Source organism: Aythya fuligula, chromosome 16 (genome assembly GCF_009819795.1).
Source record: "Aythya fuligula isolate bAytFul2 chromosome 16, bAytFul2.pri, whole genome shotgun sequence".
In the NCBI taxonomy this organism is placed as follows: domain Eukaryota; kingdom Metazoa; phylum Chordata; class Aves; order Anseriformes; family Anatidae; genus Aythya; species Aythya fuligula.
This window is the reverse complement of record NC_045574.1, coordinates 3,934,991-3,954,963: the sequence shown is the minus strand read 5'-3', so window position 1 is coordinate 3,954,963 and position 19,973 is coordinate 3,934,991. Positions and strand designations below refer to the sequence as shown.

Sequence of the window (19,973 nt, the reverse complement as noted above, 5' to 3'; positions counted from 1 at the left end):
CCATCAGATACAGAGGATGAAGAGGGTTTGAGGACAGAATCTTGTTTGTAATGCCAAAGGATAATTAGACACAGCAAGGAATTGTATGTGTTCTCCTTTGCCCCCATAACAGCAAAGCTCCATCTACCTCAGCAGCCAGATTGCACCTTGGCATAAAGACCTACTGGGCTGCACATCCTTATCAATATGATAGATTGATTTCCTCAGTTAAGTACAATGTAAGATTTATGTTTCATTATGGCTACAAGGCCAGCTAAAAATCCACCTACTAAAGCAAAATTTTAATGCTGTGAAATATAACTAAATACACTTCCAAGCCTGTCTGATAAAAACCCTGTTCATTTTTCTGAAAGATCTGCCATCCTTTTATGTCCCTTGTATGATATACTGGGCTGCTAGAGCCACTTTCAGCTGTCAGAAACTTAGGACAGCAACTCCTTATGGCTCTGGCAGAGGAAGAACATTCCTTTTTAACACATTAGACAAAATGGAGGCTTGCAGTCTAGGAGAGTCCTTGGTCAGAAATAGCTCAGATGGGATAATAACACTTTAAAGCTTTCCATCAGTACTTCTGGAAAACTGTTCTTTTGTATCTGGAACGGAAGAGTTAGCACCAAATGATCTTAGCATCCGAGGCTATATGTTGCATCCAGAAGATCAGCATTAAGAAAAGAGATACTCCAGAAAGGAAGACATCATAACTCTTTGGGGGACTGTGATGTAAAGGCACAAGGAAAAAAAGCAACTAATGCCAGAATCACATTTGTCCATACGATAAAGGAACTTGCTATGGGGGCCCTGGGTAGTTCAGGATACAACTTCTATAGAAAGCAAACCTACTGCTGTTCACTAACAGCTCAGACTGGCGCTTGTCATTTCCAGGCACTTCAGGGAGCCCTGCCCTTTCAAGAACACTGCTGTGAAATGGAAATTATTTACACCTACAAATTTTACTTGCGTAACACACATCCTGTCCAGAGAAGCTGTTTATAAGTCTTGTGGGACAGGGGATTATGCTGTTCTTTATGACTTGAAAGTATTACTGTGTCCCCACAAAAACCAAGCAAGCGAAGCTGACATAACTTACCATCCTCCTCAGTCTGCACAACCAACTCCTCACTCTCCATTTTGCCCTCTGGGTTAGAGAGGGCCAGCCTCAGCCTGATGGTCATAAAGGGCCGAAGACCTCGCAAAGTGTAGTGGGAAGAAGTCTGGATGAGTTCCTCTGCCTCGAATTTCTGCTGGTTAAAAACATACTGGTACTGGACTGTCAGATTGTAGCTGTGGCAGCGGGTCACGGCGTAACCAAAGGGTTCCCACTGCAACGTCAGCTGCCGGGAACGGATGTCGACAACTTCCACATTTTGTGGTCCGTGGACAGGATCTGTGGAGAAAAGAATAACAAAAATAAATAACTGAAGAAAAAAAATTAATTCAACCTTAAAAGTCATCAGTCATCCATTCATATGCCTCTTTTTGGAGAGGAGGAGCAAGTGCACGAGGAGGTTAATGTCCAGTCCACTCATGGATTCTGGCTCCTGAGCTTTCACTAGAAATCCTGTCAAAGGGCACTGACCAGGGGTCGGGCTTCCGATTCCCATGAAACATCACTGAACCCAACAGTGGCAGCACGATTTAAGTAGCGTGGATGTTGCATTTCCTTCATTTTTACAAAACTCCCCACCCATAGCTTGGTAAATCCAGCCCTAAGTGATGCAAATACACAGGAGACGGCTGTCAGAGGAGCAGGAACAAACTTGTCATCTGGTACACGAGTACGAGAATTGTGGGGCGGGCTGTCGGCCTGCCCCAGCCCCACTGCCCCTCCAGTTTTCAGCTCCTGGCAGGCACCCTTAAACACTTCAGCAGTGGGGCCTACGAGCAGGCCGTGCCCTTCCTTCCGTGAGTCTTCCAAGTCATCTCAGCCTCGTGCCAATAAAAGTTTTATTTCAGAGCATATCAATGCCTTGGCCTCAACAAAGTTTCATTGCTCTTTATTATTCTTTCTACAGTATCTGTCTGAGGTAAAGTTTGAATATTCATGTGTAAGAATCATTTTCACCTGCTGTTCCTTAATTTATTTTTAACAGCATAACTCAAACGCTCTGACTACAGACTCTGCCCTTTACATAAAATATAAATGCACGCATCGCTAGACATGCAGATATAAAGAATGAAGGATGAGTTAGTAAAATCAGTGTTTGAGATATGTCAGATGGTAATAATACTACACATGTCACAGTTTATCTGACATTTCTTCAGCTTGTACAGCTCGTTTGCTTTTTTGATCAATATATATCTAAGCAAGGTAATTAGAAAATACATAATTTCACAGTTTCTTGATTTATAGCACAATTTAGTGTTTCTCCCACTTCTCCAGCTCTGTTCCTCTCATAAGTTGAAATCATGAGAGAACATTTTAATGGAAACAAAACAAGTCATATGGACTCCTAAAAACCAGTTACACTTCTCTGGAAGATACTCAAAGTAGAGAAAAAGCCTTCTTGTAATTCTTGAAAGTAAAGCACACACCAGTCACACTGACTTTAACCTACTAATGCATGGGCAGAAAGCATACTGTAACAACCAGTATATTCCATGTTACTTCTAAAAAAAAAAATTAGAAAAAAAAGCACGCCCTAGTGATTAGCACAGTAACTGTCAATGGGAAACAGCTACTTCTGAATTGAACATTATTCTGGGTATTTATTCAGATACACATACGTGCAGCCACTTTAGGATTAGTATGGTTATTATAGAACCAGGGGTCTAAAGGTAGTGACTGGTTTAGTATTCCACATAAGTCATGTCATTCCCCAAGCACATAGAGAACACTTAAATGAGGATCTTTAGTGCTTTGTGTCAAATACATATATATATATATATATATATTGAAATTAGACAGCTCGTATGCACATACATACCCACGTTCTGCATAGGTGATAATCATCCCTTTACTCTAAAACCACAGAAAGAACATTTCTGTAGACGGCTCATATACATAATTAAGGTGAACCAAAGAATGGCTCTATGACAGCTTTCAGCCTCTAAAACCGTACGAGTAAGCACGAGATGCTTTAAGATGTGTTGAAAGAAAACCAAAACCAGATGCAGATGCTCGTCCTTCAGAACTTTCCGATGTAATCAACCTCAGACTCCACACCAGAGTGGGGCTGAGACGCAGCAGAAACATTTCGTGCCACAACAATGGTGCAGCTGAAGATTGCAATTAACCTCCATGTTAATGTTACAGCGTTTTTTAAATTACAGTTATTTTATTTAAGTCAGTCATGTTATAGAATGAATGGGTAATGAGAGGGTGTTTGGTTTATTGATGTCAGATGTGTCGACTCTAAGGAACGTAAGGACTCTAAGGGTAAGGAGCGACTGATTCAGCATCACTTCATCAAGCTCTATGTCCAAAACTTGTGCTATGGATGATTACCTGAATTTCTCAGTTATCTCACCTTGTTCACATTTGCCCTTCCTTTTCTTACATAAAACTTAGTCACACAGGCTGGTTCATTTTGACCAGTTTCTAATTATAGTTCAAAATATTACTCTAAATGCTCTAAGATATACTCTGAGACTTTCATTACAGTAACCTGCCTATAAACAGCAGATGGGTTAGAGTTACAAAGCAAGAAGCTAAACTACAGATTTCACAGACAGCCCAGAGACCCCCCTACACAAACACAGAACATCCTGCACGTGTATGCTTAAAATGTGAGATTCATCAGTCCGGTGGGGTGGGAAGAGATCGGGATGATACCACAAAAAGAGGAATGGGATGCACATTTCAGAAATACCCATAGACTCAGAAGTTTTCAAGAAAGAGCAGGTGTCAAGATTTGACATCTAATGGCCTTACAGATTCTTGAACAAATGGGAATGAATAAATAAGTCAAAACTATTTAAACGTTAGGTTCAGTGAGAAAGAAATGAGACTTTTAATTAAATAAACAAATTGAAGCAAGACCTACAGAGCTTTATATTCACTCTGACTTCCTTCTCTTACTTTCAATCACCTTTTTCTGAAAACAAACTATATAACTTTGAAAATGTTTTCCTGTAGTCACACACTCCAACATTAAGTCCTTGAAACTCATTTTCATAGATGTGATTTTGTATTGTTTTTAAAGGATGGTGGTTCTACTACATTCTCTATTAAATTCCTTCTGTACTGTAAAAGTATATATTTTCTGTTTCAATCTTAATCTCAAAATCTCTGTAGTACCTCCCCTGGGAATCTACTGTATAACATCAACTATTTTTCATATAATCACTTATTTTCCCCAAAACAAAGAAGAAAACTAAACATGTTTGAGAGTTGACAGCTCTGCAGAAAAGCCCTGTGGGTGCTGGTGACAGCAGGCATCATATGAGCCAGCAGCGTGCCCTGGCAGCTAAGGGAACAAACTACATTTTGGGGTGCATAAAACACAGCATAGTTATCAAAAGAGGTCATTTTCTCCATATATTTAACATTAGTGCAGCCTCACCTTGAATATTGCATGCAATTCTGGGCTCCACGAGGTAAAAATAGCATGTTCAAGTACTTCAACATGTCCAGAGGAGGCCAACAGCACTGGTGAAAGGGCTGGAAGGCACGTGCTGTAAGGAGAGGCTGAGAGAATGGCACAGAGCTGCACTAGGAGGGCTTCAGACAGGACATTAGCAAAAAGTTTCTTTACTGTGAGGGTGGTCAAACACTGGAAAGGAACGGGCTTCCTAGATAAATGGTGTCCCATGCCTTTCAGTGCTCAAGAGGCATTTGTACAACGCCCTCCATAATTTGCTTTGATTTTTAGTTAGTCCTGAAGTAGTCAGGCAGTTGGACTCGATGAGCTTTGCAGGTCCCTCTGAACTGAACTATTCTATTCTGTATTATCCTCTACAACTGTAAGCATCTGAAGGCTGGATGAACTGCTCCATTTCTGTATTCTTGGAATTATAGCTTCACAATAAAGCAAGGAGAAACCTAAAAATTATTACTTGGTTAGTTTAAGAGACACTGCTAATATAGATTTCAAACTTCAGCTGCAAAAAAAAACAACACCCTACCTTCAAAAAAAAAACCCAAACTTCAGCTGCAAAAAAAAAAAACCTACCAAAGCAAGAAAAACAAACTAACCCAATTTGAACAGTTATGGATCATACATATTAAGACATCTGAGTAACCTGCATAGATTGAAGTTTCTAACTGTCCTGAGACCTTGGAAAACCCATGGAAATGCTTAGCAGGCAGCAGCAGTGGAACAGCTGTCACTGATGTATTAAAACTAGTCTTGAATCCATGCACAGAAATCATACATGTACTCTCTGGGATTTCACTGTGCAAACATTGTATTTTCATCTCAGCCTGGTTGAATTAATAATTACATCAAAACCAAGGACTGAACAGCATTTTTTAATATCAGGTCTCTCAGCAGTGCTTCAATATCTATCATTGCTTTGGTGGGCTGCAGCACTTTGCAGGCCAGGAACCCTTCTGAACTGGTGGTGATGGGCACGTGGCCAGGATGGACACAAACTCTCCCAGCAGGTCCTTCAGGTGTGCTCCAAGTCCTCAGTCCATGCAAGTGGAGGGTTTTGACCCAACAGCAACCTGCAATGTTCAGGGACTGCATCTCCTACTATCAGCATTTCACAGAAAGTTGACTTTTATGACCGGTTTTATAATTTTCTTATTGAGTTTTACAGATCTCATTTTGTTCGCTGTAGTTGCCTTGCTCAAGGTGAGGCGTGGAAAAGGCAAAGGTTGATTTAGGTTATTAATAACAATTGTCTCTGCTTCATACCCCGCCATGCAGGGCAGAACAGCGAGGAAGGGAAGGAACAGCAAAGCACCAGGGTTTGAACATGGAGCTAAGGCTGAGCAGTGAAGTTAAACAGAGACAATCAGCTGCTGCCCCTCAGGTTAACTACCTGCTGCAGGAGCCTAATTGCAAGAAATTGTTCCTGTCAGTACAGACACGACATTGAGTGGAAGATGTCCGTACTGCTCTGAGGCCCCATCGCCCATGTCTGCTGACCCTACAGAGAGCACGAGGCAGAGTTCATTAGCAGTGCAGGTGTCCACTGATTGAATTCTGTTTCCCCACAGTGGGTTACAGAGACTGAGAATGCACAAAGGGAAGAAAGACAAGCACGACAGGCATCGCAGCTTTCCCAGAGTCCTAACTGATGTTTTCTGAGAAAGCAGAGAAGGAAAATGCGTGCAAGTCCAATTCCTGCCTTCCACTCAACACACCCACACCTGAGCTCATCGTCAGTCGCCCCAAGGAGTTGTGACAGTGCCTACTTTCCGTGCAACAGCAACACAATTCTCATCATCAGTGCATCAGTAAACAGGATGTTTCCCTTTATAGATTCCTACCTGTTTTACAAAGACATTGTTCTCGTTCTGCATATAGAAAACCAAACAGTAATATGTCTGACAATGATTCCTTTCCAGGCACTCTCTATCTCACCTTTATCTCCTATTTCTCATCTTCCTCTTTAAAATTCCATAGGATGAATCAAGCCTTAGGAAACATACCTACCAGCAAAATAACATAGTGAGATAAAACAAAGCAAAAGCATTCAGCTGCTATGCCTTAAATATCCAATTCAATTGTGTGATGGCTCAGGATAAAACAGCCAACTCCACCGTGAGTGCTGTTCATCTCTTCAAAGACACGCTGACAGATGAGTTCTCTATAAATGCCCTCCTTATCAATGTCCTACACGGGGACATTTCAGAACATTGGACAACTCTGTGCATTCCTGAAGTGCAGCATGTCTTTTTGTGACAGAGATCCTGTGCTGAGCGTCACAACTCATTCAGATGCTGCTCATCATATTTCAATGCCTTCCTAGCCTGAATGTGGTCTAAATGCCTTTTCAGACACGACAGATAAAAACACTGATTAAGCAGAGTTCCCTAGTCTGCCAATACCACAAAAGTGCTTTAGCTTTGCCCTTTTTTGCATAAAGAAAATTTCCCTAAAATTTGAAACTTTTTTTTAAAACCAGTTTGGGTGTCATTGCTCAAAAGACAGCGCAGACAAAGCTGAAGGTGATTATAGAGAAATGCACGTTCTTGAGTATTCTGAGAGAAGAATCCTAGAATCACAGACTTCCAACATCTTCAAGACTCCCAACAGAGAAAAGAAGAAAAAGCAAATGTGACTAAAACAACAACACGGCCACAGAACAACCTGCTTGTTGAGATATCTCCAATCACCTAAACCCCAAGCCACACACAAAGAAATAGGTGTCATTACGCTGATGAACTAAAATAGGCCATTTGATAGAATTCTCTGAGACACATAGAAGGAGCACTGTCACACAGCTGAAGCTGTTGTAAAAGAAAGATAAATAAGTTAGATAATGGAGTACATGCTTAGATAAGCTAGGGACTGAGCTCTCGCAACAGTTAACATGAGCATTTCACTTCAGTTCACAGTACATTTTCTACATTTTTTATTGATCTGCTTTTGTTTCAGTTTCAAATTTTACTTTGAATTCGGCATCAGAAGAAACCCAAGATTTCTTTTTTTTTTTTTTTTTTTTTGTTGAAAAGGAAATTTATTTAATGGGTTACAAAACCCATAAACATCTTCTAATCTCACAGATAGAAATTGTTCAACAAAACCGAGACCAAAATAACGAAAAAAATTGACCCGAACACCCTTAAACTGAGCCGAGATCCATCTTTCTGAGAAGTCTGAGACCTTCCAACCTGTTCCCAAAGACACCTCCCATACTTGAAGACCCAGGTCCAGAGCACCAGCAGGTGACTCAGAGCCTACCCCAGCACCGCTGGTGCTTGCTCTAACCTGCACCCACAGTTAAGCTGCCAAATCTCCATTTGTACACAACTTCAAGATAATTAAGCACTACCTTTTGTAAAACAGAAAAAAAAAAAAAAAAAGAGAAAAAAAAAAAGGTTTATTAGCATCTGTTTAAATGGAATTTTTCATTAGAGTTTGAAATGGTAAAGAGAAAGCTTTCTTCTTCTTGTACCTAAAACTATTGTTGCCTAACAAACTTAAAAATAATCATTTAAAGCAACAATAAAGGGTAATTACTGATTTTATTAAAAACATCTATCATGGATACACTTAGTGGTGGTATTCCATGGCTGGGAACAAAACGTACATTACTGAGCATTCTGATGATTAAATACAAAAGCATAATTAAATATGCTAATGAAAGTGAAATTACAAAGCAGGTAAACCACTTTTTTGGCAAGCACAATAAAATGCTTTTTTTCCCACAAATCTGTTTATTTTATTATGTATAAATAAAATATTTATTTTAGCTATTTTATTAACACACATGTGCATTTATTTTTATTACCTCTTTCTGTGTGTATTTCTGCTGTTAGCTTCAAATGGAGTAAGTGGAAAAGATTGCAATAATATATAAAAGCTAGTTTCTGACAAAAAAAAATAAATTATCTCCATAAAAATAAATAAGGTAATCAAAATAGTGGGTAAGCAAATATTTGAGAGGTTTCCTCTACACAGTCCGTTGAATTATTCTGAAGAGCGGAGGGAGAGGCATTGCTCCCGCAGATAGGCTTCCTCACATTTGTAACTGCAGCTTCCTTTTATGCCCATGCAATCTGCAAGAGAAATTCTCTCCACTCTTTTGGAAGCCTTTCAAAGACAAACAAAAGCCGTGGAAAATATTTTTCCATTTCCACTTGTCAGTCTAGTAGAAGGAGCTATCAGCTTGTGAAGCATGGGGTCTGTGTGGGCTATGAAATACCTTAATTGCCCTGAGCCACTTGGGGCTTGTCCAGTTTTCTCGAGATTCAAGGGAAGCAGCAACTCCCTTTTTCACCAGCAATGGGCAGGCAGATTTGAGCAATCTCTATATGATAAGGACTAGCTGATTTCCCTGTACCTAAAGGGATTTTCTCTCTACAGTATACCTTATTGACAGAAAATATATATATGTATTTTTGTCAATTGCTAAGAATGCCAAGATTGGGTAGTTACTTAGGCAAGTAGATCATGTCACAACTGTAAAAAATAAGGCTACATGAAGAAGTCCTCAGGAGTGGGTGGCTGGATATTCAGCTAGTATAAGAGATGTCAGAGATGGTATCCAGAGATGTCAACCAGTTTCTTCCCCCGGTTGCTCCTTTAACTAGACCAGGAGACTTCTAAATTCCTGCAGCTGCGTACTGGTTGCAAAGTATTTCAGAAACCTATTTTCACAGAGGGTCTAAATGCAATTTATGGCCAGCTGTTTAATTCTAATTTCATGCTCATGTCTTCCTTACACTAGAGTGTTGAAGTCAGCAATGCAATGCCATTAATGCCATGGATGGTTAACTCTTATGTGAATGTACATATTTGAACAAATGTTCATTTCAAAATGCTATAGATACACGTTGGGATGGTGGAAGAAAGATAAAAGTTTGCTCTGAACAAAATCAATGCACCGTATTTAGCCCAATAATTGCCCATTTCCTAGGATATGGTTGCACTTTTAACTTACACAAAAAATAAAGCAGAATAACTTCCTCCCTAAGCTTATCTGGCCCTAGAATAGAAATTCAAAGATGTCCATGTCCCCAAGCAGGAAGCCATTCCCATTTTTTCTGGATTTTCGGCTTCAGTTAATGAGCCAGACTTGTTACAGTGCATCAGCAAAAATCCAGCTGTGCTTCAACACCTGCTCACAAGAGGGGCAGAAGAAAAACCTCTTCCAGCATCTTTCTGTAGGTGCCAATTATCCAGCACTGAGTTACAAACGGCAAATGTCCCCTCACTTGCTTTACAATTGGCTCCAAGCACTTAACTCAGCTTTGTCAACTCATTGGGATGTCATTAGGCAGTAGCATCAATATGCAACTTCTCCAGGTAATTGCCAGAATCACAGCAGCCAGACACATTTTAGAACAGGGTTGATCAGATTTTTGCCTTTGGGACTTTCTCCACCAATAGGTCATCTGCGTTCAGCACAACCACAGCTCTCAAATGGCACAGAGAACCAGGATCACTGCTCTTTCTGCCTTTTTTCATCTTTACAGCGAAGAAGCAAGCAAATCTCTCATGAAAGGAGGAGTCCTGGGAAGAAGTGAGAGAAAAGCTCCAGGAGAGCAAAGTGCAAGGGGCAGGACCAGCACTACTTTACCACCGTTTATATCTCATCGGTGTACCACTAAAAAAAACTCACAGAATTTCAGTGCAGACATTATGCACGAGAAAATACAGATAAACTAGCTCTTTAGGAACACTGTCAAGCCTATTAAGAGAGAGCTTCTAATGCAGGTATGGCTCTTAGTGTAATCGGAACACACAGGCCTTTGTGTCAGGATTACAGCAGCCTTGTTAATATCCCCAACACTCTCTTTTTAAAGTCTCATTGAAATCCAAGTCTTTCTTTTTGCCCAAAATATCTTTTTTTTATTTTTATTTTTTTTTACGAAACTGGATTAATAACCCAGAAGTGACTCAGTTCTAAACAATTCCAACTTGTTCCCAATACCTGTAACCTCCCTGCTGCTGCAGGGCACCACTGCACTGCTAGCAGTTCCTCCTGTCAGCCATGCCCAGAGCTCATCCTCTCCTTCGTGCTCCATGCTGCAAGAGGTGTGAGTCTGCAGCAGTCAAGGTGCTGCTCCTTCAGGAAGGCCACCAAGTGGGTGAGCTCTCCTCCAGGCTCACAGCAGAACTGACTTTATCTGGGAAGATGCTTTAGGGAAACTTCAGACTGCCTTATTGTTAAAAGCAAAACCAAACCAAAAAAAAAAAAAAAAAAGAGTATTGATGTCCAACAAATATAAAATTACTGCTTTTTTTTTTTTTTTTTTTTTTTTTTTTTTTTTTTTTGCTCGATACTATTTTATAACAGAAAGCTATTAACTTCCCATTCTTAATCCTTATTTTCTGTGCAGGCTGGGATACATCCTTTAAAACTCTTCTGAGCTCATCCACGTAGCAAAGCAAGCGATTAGCAGCTGGCTGTAGTTTTACAAGGGTGTTAAGAGTTTATTTCATTGTCATGGAGGGCACTTACAGGGGACAGCATCACATGAACTTGTGCACACCTACATGTGCGCACACATCGTCCCTCCACTCAGCCAATTCCACGCCGGGAGCATTTACCCACGCTGTTTATGGCTCGCTCAGAGAATGAAACCAGGCTGCCACAAGGAAACTTTCTGCAGTCTTTAGAAGGAAAAAGGTGAAGGATGTAATGAAGATTTGAGAGCCCTGCAGAGGATGTTGGTGTTCAGTTTTTAAGCTTCTCTACAAAGTCCTATACAAGTGCATTTCTCTTGGAACTAGAAACCTGAGCCTTGGATTTAATGAAGGAAGGTCAACCCTAATGGACCTAGAGGTACAGAGGCATAAAATGGACTGTCTGTATGACAGACACTGGCCATGTCCTCATCTACAGCCCAATGGAAACGCAGGGGCAGATTTACGGCTCTGCTTACTTTCTTCATCTCATTGGCAGTAGCAGGCAATCGGTCCTCCAGCAGCAGAAAACGAGCTTCACCATGACCAAAGAGCTGTGCTGCTACAACCAGCCACTCAGATATACAGCACTGCAAGACAGTGGGAGACTGGTGGCTTGCACGTGGATCCCACGAGGCCAGAGTACAAGGACCTGCAGCTGCTTTTGGGGGCACACTGCCCTCTCTTTGGGTTCCAAAACGTAGGTGGTGAAACAACATTTGGGGCACCATTGGAGGTTACAATGCTAATGAGCAAGTTAGTTAGTCGTGCCCTAAAAGTGAGGGCAAGGCTCATTTGTCCACATTAAGATCTTTATACTTTAAAGTGTTTTCTTTTATTCTTTTTATTTTATTTTTTTTTTCCTCTGGGTGAATGAAGCTCTTGCACTTGCCATTTCTTACTCCATACAAAAGAAAGAACCGAAGTGGAAAAAAAAGCAGCGTGTTTTGTTTTCGGCAACTATGGCTTGATTCTTTGCTGCCATGGCTTTAACAACAAGGCTTGAAGGAAGTAGATGAGCATTCATGTGTTAAAAAAAGCCTATGTTTTTAACAGAATTAGGCAGCTGAGCTCATTTCCACCCCATTAGGATCAGTCTATGAGACAGTGCTGCCAAATGAAAGCGCAAGAGATTAGTTTTCCCCTCACTAGCTTAAGCAATGCTCTGGGCGCCAAATACAGATCACAACACTTTTCAGGGATATTGCAAAGCTCGTGCAGGGAACTGATCCAGATCCTGCCTTTCAATTTCTCAGCAAAGCCATTTCCACACAAATACACCACTGTGCCCTGAAAGAGTTTATTTTGAAATGGAAAGAGGAGAAAGGATGTAGATTCTTATTGGAAATCCATTTGCTGAAAGTGTGTTAAGGAAGCTAAGTTTCTAAGAAAAGATCTGTTAATATGTCACTGAAACATTCCAATAACCACTGCCACAGCTTGGCATCACAGGTCTGCTAGCTGTAGCAGCATTTATGGTGAGACATCCTTTTTGTTCATTTCATGTAGCCTTGAATTAATATACAGAAAATAATGTGTTCCTAATTTCTTTTTTCCTCTAATACTCCTACCTAAAACAAGTGCAGAAAAAAAATCACTTTGATGGTTGGTTGTCCTCCAGCTGTTAATGATTTCCTTCTCTTCAGAGCAGAGGGTAATAAAGAAGGGCAGAGAAAAAAAATAGTTACTGCTTTACTATTAAAATAACAATATTCCTACCAGATAGGCATTAGCATTTGCTCCCTAGATGGTTATAATTCATCTCAAGCAGCAGAATATTAGAAATGTCAGGGATCTCCAACTGGCATCCGCTCAGCTCCATTCTCTCAAGACTTACAGATGCAACCACTTTCTCTTCCCTATTAATCTTCAGAAAACCTCCTGTGAAGCTCAATCTCCAGGAGCATTACAGCTACAAAGTGAAGCAATCAGTTGTTGGGACCAGCTGGTATTAGGGTTGCATGTGCAATGTGAACGTTTATTATTTGTGCATATGTACCATGCCTGGGGTGGGCCTGAGATTTTTAAGCACCTAAGTTATTGGGACACACATACAGAGCTCATCTAACCCCTTCAGTACGAGGGTGTCAGCCTGATCCCCATCAGTGACTGGGTCTTAGCCTCCTTCATGCATTCCTCTTCCATCCTCAGAAGAGGTCCCAGCAACCACTCCCCATGCCCAGCTGCCCTACGCAAACATCTACTTTCCCATCCTCTTCTCCCAATTCTTCTTTAAAGCCACCTCCCCATTTCCCCTCTGCCAACTCTCCAGTGCAGAGTTCAGCTCCTGCAGATTTCTCCTGCAGACCGACCAAGCACAGCAGGGGACATCTTTTCCTCTAGAGGCCTAAGGATCCTTTCACTTCCAATCCTGGGCTCAATCCTGGACAAGCCAAGAGCAACTCAGAGAAACTGAAGTCTTCTGAAAAAATTAGCTATTACCATCTGGGAACCTTCACCTGCATATAAATGGGCTATATATATATATATATATATATTTTTTTTTTTTTGCCATTTCATCTAATTTAATTACACAGATTGATTGTCCTAGGCTTTCAAGTTGGTAGGAGAAAAAAATAATAATAAAAAAAGGCAAACCAAGCAAACCACACCACAAAATGCAGAGTGAAAGGTTAGCCTTAGAGATGGATCAACTGCTTCCTCTGGAAGATGTAAGCTCAGGCTTAAAAACTGAATAATGGCTATGGAAATGGTTAAAGATTTCCAAGGCATTCACCATGCTGCAGGTTTTGTACTTCTAACATCTCAGCCCCAATAACACAATCTGACAGGCCCTAACGAGACGGTCCTTACAATGGACCACAGGAAGCTTCAGGCCACAGACGCTGCTGCCTGCTGCACCTCCAGCCCGTCCTGGCATTTCCTCTTTGCATCACGTCCAGATTAATCTATATTCTCAGGCAAACTCTCCTTGTGCACATAACAACATAGTTAAAGCTGTATATGCAAGAGTAACGTTCAGCTGGTGTTCATATTGAGGCTAAGACCCTGGAGCACGGATTCCCTTTCTCTATGTGCCTATCACAGCACCTCACACAGAACGGGAGGCTTTCACAATATTTGCCAAAGTACGCATATGAAATTGTTAAAAAAAAATCAAGACTATTAGATGGAAAATAATATAAGGCTCAAGATCAGTGGAAAACACTGCAGAGAAACAGACTACAAAGGACCAAAATTCCTCTGCACATCACAGTGGAGACATGAAAACGCTCGATACAAAAGGCTTGCCTAACGACTGCCTACATTCATTACCACTACATCTAATGGAAACACTAACCCTTGCCTTCATTATACTTCCCAAAAGAACACAAAAATAAAAAGACAATGACCAGCCCTCAGCACCAAATTAAAATTTAGGAGGTCAATCACAGCAGGTAAAAAGCTGTTCTTGTTTTCTGATACTCAGTGTATCTGCCTTATTCATTGTCTGTGTTCTCTAATGCAGACACCGCTAGCAGTATTAAATAGTACAAGACCACCTAATGGAAACCTAACAGCTCGGGGAAGCGTTAGGTACCACTATACTCATCAAAATAAAATTCTCCTGTGAGAGCAGTTTATTGATTTGTGTATTTTACTTTCTCTGGGATTATTGTTCAATTACTTTTATCCTCGGAGATGAAAGCAGCTGAATGTAACATCAAAAGCAGATAGAAAAAGTCGCATGTTTCAATTTTTCTTTCAAATCTGCATAATATCCATTACAGATCCGATTTTCAAGAGAGCCCTCTGAGAGCAACAGTGGAGGGTAACTGCATCAGACATATAACCCATCTACATTCTCTCTTAATTATTCTGGCAGAAGCTCCTATCTTTTCCATAAAGCAAATGACAGCCTGCAGAAGCCACCTGACCACAGCTCCCTTCATCAGGTGAGCCTCTTGCTAATTGTTGCTATGATTAGTAGTTTATCACCACTTATAAATACAAACACAGCATAAAATTTCCACTACTAACTTGTAGTACCATTAAAGAGCTTTAAGCATGGTGGTGGTCAAGAGACCATGAAAATGCCATTTTGCTGGTCTGCATTCATTCTTCACTAAAAGCTTTTCATGCTCTGTTTGCATGAAAAAAAATTAGATTTTTATAATTGCCAACCCTCTGTTCTCACCATGGGACATAGTCCCTTGTCATTTTTGTTTTGCTACACACATCACGACCAGCACAGCAAATGGAGTCGGGATCTCGCTGTCTCGTTTGAGAGGCACATGTAGGAGGAACTGAACAGTGCTCCTCTCCATGCGCATGAAGCGAGCTTTGCTCCACAGCCATCAGGTGAAACTGGCTTAAGGTCTTCAAATATGAGAAGCCGCATGCTCTGAAGTTAAAACTCCACAAGGATGATTTTATAATGAACCAGCGGAACAGTTGCTGTGTTTTATGCGGCAGGGACATTAGCACCATAGTTCAACTTGCAAATGGTACCCTTGGTGATCATAACCCTCAACTGTAAAACTCATCAGACAGATGACCTTATGAGCAACCACATAGCCCTGACTGCATGAACATACATTTTGTTAAAGGCAGGAGTGCAATAAAATTGCGAATTTAAAAAATACACTTCCCAACTTACACTTTTGAGGAGTAATTGTTTCCTTAGCTGTAAGAGGTACAGAGGTACTATCCATTTCAGATACCGATAGTTCAGCACTGTGACTTGGCTCCTAACGGCTCTTAAAGCAGACTGTGTGCTTGCCTACACAGGTAAGAGGAAGAGCGCTCCCTGAATTCACAGAGGAAGCACATTTAGCTATAGACTGGACCAGAAAGGCAATGTGAGACCAGGCAGAAATGGAACACAGGAGGTCCCAACCACTGCAGATGGATTTTTATTGCAGTTGAGCTACTCATCTGCTGAGGTGTTTTGTCTTTTTACAACAGGCTGCTGTACAATGAGGTCCCTGCAAAGCTATTTCAGAAAAAGTTGGAATGTAAAGCACATTGCTTTTCTTTTAGTGATGCAATTACAAGGGGAAGGAAGTCATGAATATTACTGAACTTTAAAATATTGTTTCTAGGGGCAATAGATTTTACCCAAAGAGATATTAGTGCTCCACCTCTACATTAAAGAAAAATCACTTGAGAACTTGCAGCAACACATTTAAAGTCCATTAGTATGCGTTTTCAAATGTCATGCCTTGAATGCAACAGTCAAATTCCTGAATCAATCAGCCGAAGGGAATTATTTTACTCAGAAGTTATGTGAATAGAAAGTAGCAGAAAACAGTAAAGCGTGGAATAACTTTACATTGGAACTGAAACACTTAAAATAGTTTTTTTGGTGAAATAAGAAGCAACAGACTATGTGCACCGGCCCCATGGGATAATTAATTGCAGAGCATTTTAGTTTAGGTTGTTTGGTCTTTTTTTTCCTGTAGTAGACCAAGGGCTGGGTTTTGCTCTGCCCTGCAAGTATTGCCCAAGATGCTGCTCGGTGCCTGAACGCTAGCTCGCTAGTTGGGTACACACCAAACACAAGGACAAACACAGCATTTGCCAGCTGTAGTTTGTCTACAGGCACAGTCTGCATCTGTATTTTTGATGTCGTGCTCATTCTCAGCTAAGTTTTCAAATACATGCATGAATCAATATGCAAAACAGGCAACCCATAGCTTCAACAGTTAGAAATTCTGCTCTGGAGTGTCCTTGTACGCCGGCTGACTCACACACATGGCATGGCAGATTCTGACCTCAGTGCTGAAATAACATTAGAGGCTATGAATCCCTTCCGTCCTGGCTCACATCCCATTATCCCAGCACTGCATATTTAACATATTCGTAAGACAACTCACATTCATCTGAATACTTTGCATGCTTTGATGGCTTTCAAATACGAAAGTGAATGAACTCAGCAGGAAATCTCCAAAAATTTACCATGAATCTTACTGCCCTTCATTTCCAGGGTGGCATTTCCGTTAATATCTTCTGTTTGTTTTTACCTGCCAGCAACTCCACTCAAATCAAAGAGATTTTTTTTTTCCCTGCTGCCAGACAGTAGTGGTGGTACCTTCAATGTGAAGGACAGACAGTATATAAGATCAATCAGTATCAACCGTCTCAGATTTTATTTCTTTCACGCAACCTCTGAGCTGGTCTGATAAGCATTTAATCCAGAGCAACCACTGCTGGTGAAGCATCTTGTCTAAAAGCAGACAACTAAATAATCTTGTGGCCTGGTTCTGCATAAGAGTGACAATAGTTGATGGGGAAAAAGTCACCTACCATTATTTTCATATTTCCTTTTATAATGATGGGCCAGTAGTAACCAATAGAGCATTAAAAAATACTCTCTGTATTAGCAAATGGCAAGGGAAATAACCTTCTGATTAAAATGTAGCTAAGAAAAATCTATCAGGTTTTAAAGCAGACCTCAGTAATTGTACAGAGAGAAAAAGATTCTGCATCGTAATGAGTAGCAAAATAAGGCAATGAGACTTGTTAGTCTAAGAGACCCTTTCCAGTTAGATGAATCACACTGAAAATATTAAAAAAAGAAAATGAGAAAACACCTTGAAGGAAGACACAATTTGTAGCAGATCCATTCATTCAAAGCTCGGGCCTTTTGCACAAACTACTTTCTAATTATTCCATATTAGAACACCACTCTGTGTTTGCAGAGATTTGTGATAACACTGGGTGAAATACTCTGCAAAAACCAAAAATGAAACACGGAGGTTCCCAAGCACTGTATACAGCAACAAGGAAACATCTGACCTAAGACAGCCATTTAAATGGGAACTGAGGTTTACGTGTTTTGCTGGAAAGACAACCATTGCCATTAGAATCCTAGAATCACTAAGGTTGGAAAAGATCTCCAAGATCATCTGGTCCAACCATCCTCCTACCACCAATGTCACCACTAACCCGTGTCCCCAAGCACCATGCCCAACCTCTCCTTGAACACCCTCAGGGACGGTGACTCCACCACCCTCCCTGGGCAACCTGTCCCAATGCCTGACTGCTCTTGCTGAGCAGAAATGTCTCCTCATTTCCAACCTGAACCTCCCCTGGTGCAACTTGAGGCCATTCCCTCTGGTCCTATCACATGTGAGAAGAGACCCCCAGCTCGCCACAGCTTCCTTTCAGGTGGTTGCAGGGAGCAATGAGGTCTCTCCTGAGCCTCCTCTTCTCCAGACCAAACCACCCCAGTTCCCTCAGCTGCTCCTCACAGGACTTGTGTCCCAGGCCCCTCACCAGCTTCGTAGCCCTGCTCTGGACACTCTCCAGGGCCTTGGTGTCCTTCTTGTAGTGATGGGCCCAAAACTGAACACAGTACTCGAGGTGCAGCCTCACCAGAGTTGAGTACAGGGGGCGATCACCTCCCTGCTCCTGCTGGCTGCACTATTCCTGAGACAAGCCAGGATGCTGCTGGCCTTTTTGGCCACCTGGGCACACTGCTGGCTCATGTTGAGGTGAGCATCAGTCAGTACCCCCAAATCCTTTTCCTCTGCACAACCTTCCAGCCATTCTGCCCCAAGCCTGTAGCACTGCATGGGGTTGTTGTGCCCCAAGTGCAGGACCCCGTACTTAACCATGTTGAACCTCATCCCATGGCCTCAGCCCATCAACCCAACCTGTCCAGGTCCCTCTGCATCACCTTCCTGCCCTCTGGCAGATTGACACTTCCCCCCAGCTTGGTGTTGTCTGCAATTATTTTGGCACAGAAGAGGCTCAGGCTGAGTTTCTTTAAATAACTGTGCCAGCCATCGACCTGCTGGAAAAAAACAAAAGTGCTGCTTTCTCACACAGTAACTATGATGGGATTATCAATTTAAGAAAGTGTATATTAAGAAGGATTATGTTTACAATTGAACTTGGGCTCAAAACTGACATCGAGTATACAAATAAATGAAGAAAATCACTGTACTGCCTTTTCACTTTTGCTGAACATTTTTCTGGGTGCTTCTTCATTCTCATGCTGTACTTTGTACCAAAGTCTACAGTGCCTGGGTACAGTAAAGGTGATTCCAGCTACATGTATATAATAGGAAGCCAGATGGCCGCATAAGGGTTAATGAACAAGATTTAAAAAATCCTAAGAACAGTTTCTAAGTTAGAGATTACCCATACAGTATTAATCTCTTTATATACTTCCATAGCAACTGCTACAAAAGTACACCAAAAAAAGTTCAGTGTTATTATACAGGAAGCTGTATAAGGAGATTTCTGTACCAACTCATAGCAGTTCAAATTTGTAACTTCAATTTTTGTCAGAAGTATTACTGCAACGAGACTTGCACTTGATTGGAATAAATTCATCAGAGTCAGTTTGAATAACACATCCACTTGCAGTCAGTCTCAGTACAGAGGCAATGCATCCAGCAACAGCTCCCAGGGTGTCAGTCTCAGAAAAGGAAGCAAAACAATAACCTTTTCACTGTGCAGGGTCTACCATCTAGCCACCTTCTTTAAAGGCATCAAAGTTAGGGGCTTCAGGTCCTTTACACCTCAGCTTTATAAAACTAGGAACTTCTTAATGCCAAAAGATAAAACTCCAGCCCTGCAAACAGAAGACATCATTGCGCCAGATGAGCTGCAAGGAATATTGCTGTTACTTGTAAAATCCTCTTTCACATGCCCTGCATAAAACATGTCAATTAATACGATTGCTTCATTTATAGCCAAAGCAAAGCAGTATGAAACAGCAGCACTGACACTGCAACAGGCACTGGCAATCTTCTGGGGAAACCACAGAGCAAGGAAGAACCTCCTCTCATAACGCATCACACTATCGATGCAGAGCTCCTCAAAGCACAGGCTCATCTCATAGCAAATTACTGAGTCTGTTTCTTCCTCTAAGAATAAGATTTTGATCTCTAGATAAAATTTCTTTTGTCTGTCTAGGACAAAGCAACACACTTGTCATCTATTAACCATGCTTACCTGCTTGCTTGTAAGTATGTACCCAACCTAGCTTTAAAATTGATGGTTTGAGCATCATTAGCAGCGTAGCTACTGAAACTCCATATATGCTGCAAA

At 41.2% G+C, this 19,973-nt stretch overlaps 1 protein-coding gene across 9 annotated transcripts in view; it reads right to left on the bottom strand.

Moving 5' to 3' along the window:
* Window positions 1-19,973, bottom strand: part of PTPRT (protein tyrosine phosphatase receptor type T) — a 446,868-nt gene that overhangs the window by 149,951 nt on the left and 276,944 nt on the right. For all 9 annotated transcript variants that reach the window (XM_032198172.1, XM_032198173.1, XM_032198174.1 and 6 more), the window contains exon 8: window positions 1,088-1,384. In XM_032198172.1, coding sequence (XP_032054063.1) covers window positions 1,088-1,384 — 297 coding nt within the window. The remainder of the gene's footprint in view (window positions 1-1,087; window positions 1,385-19,973) is intronic.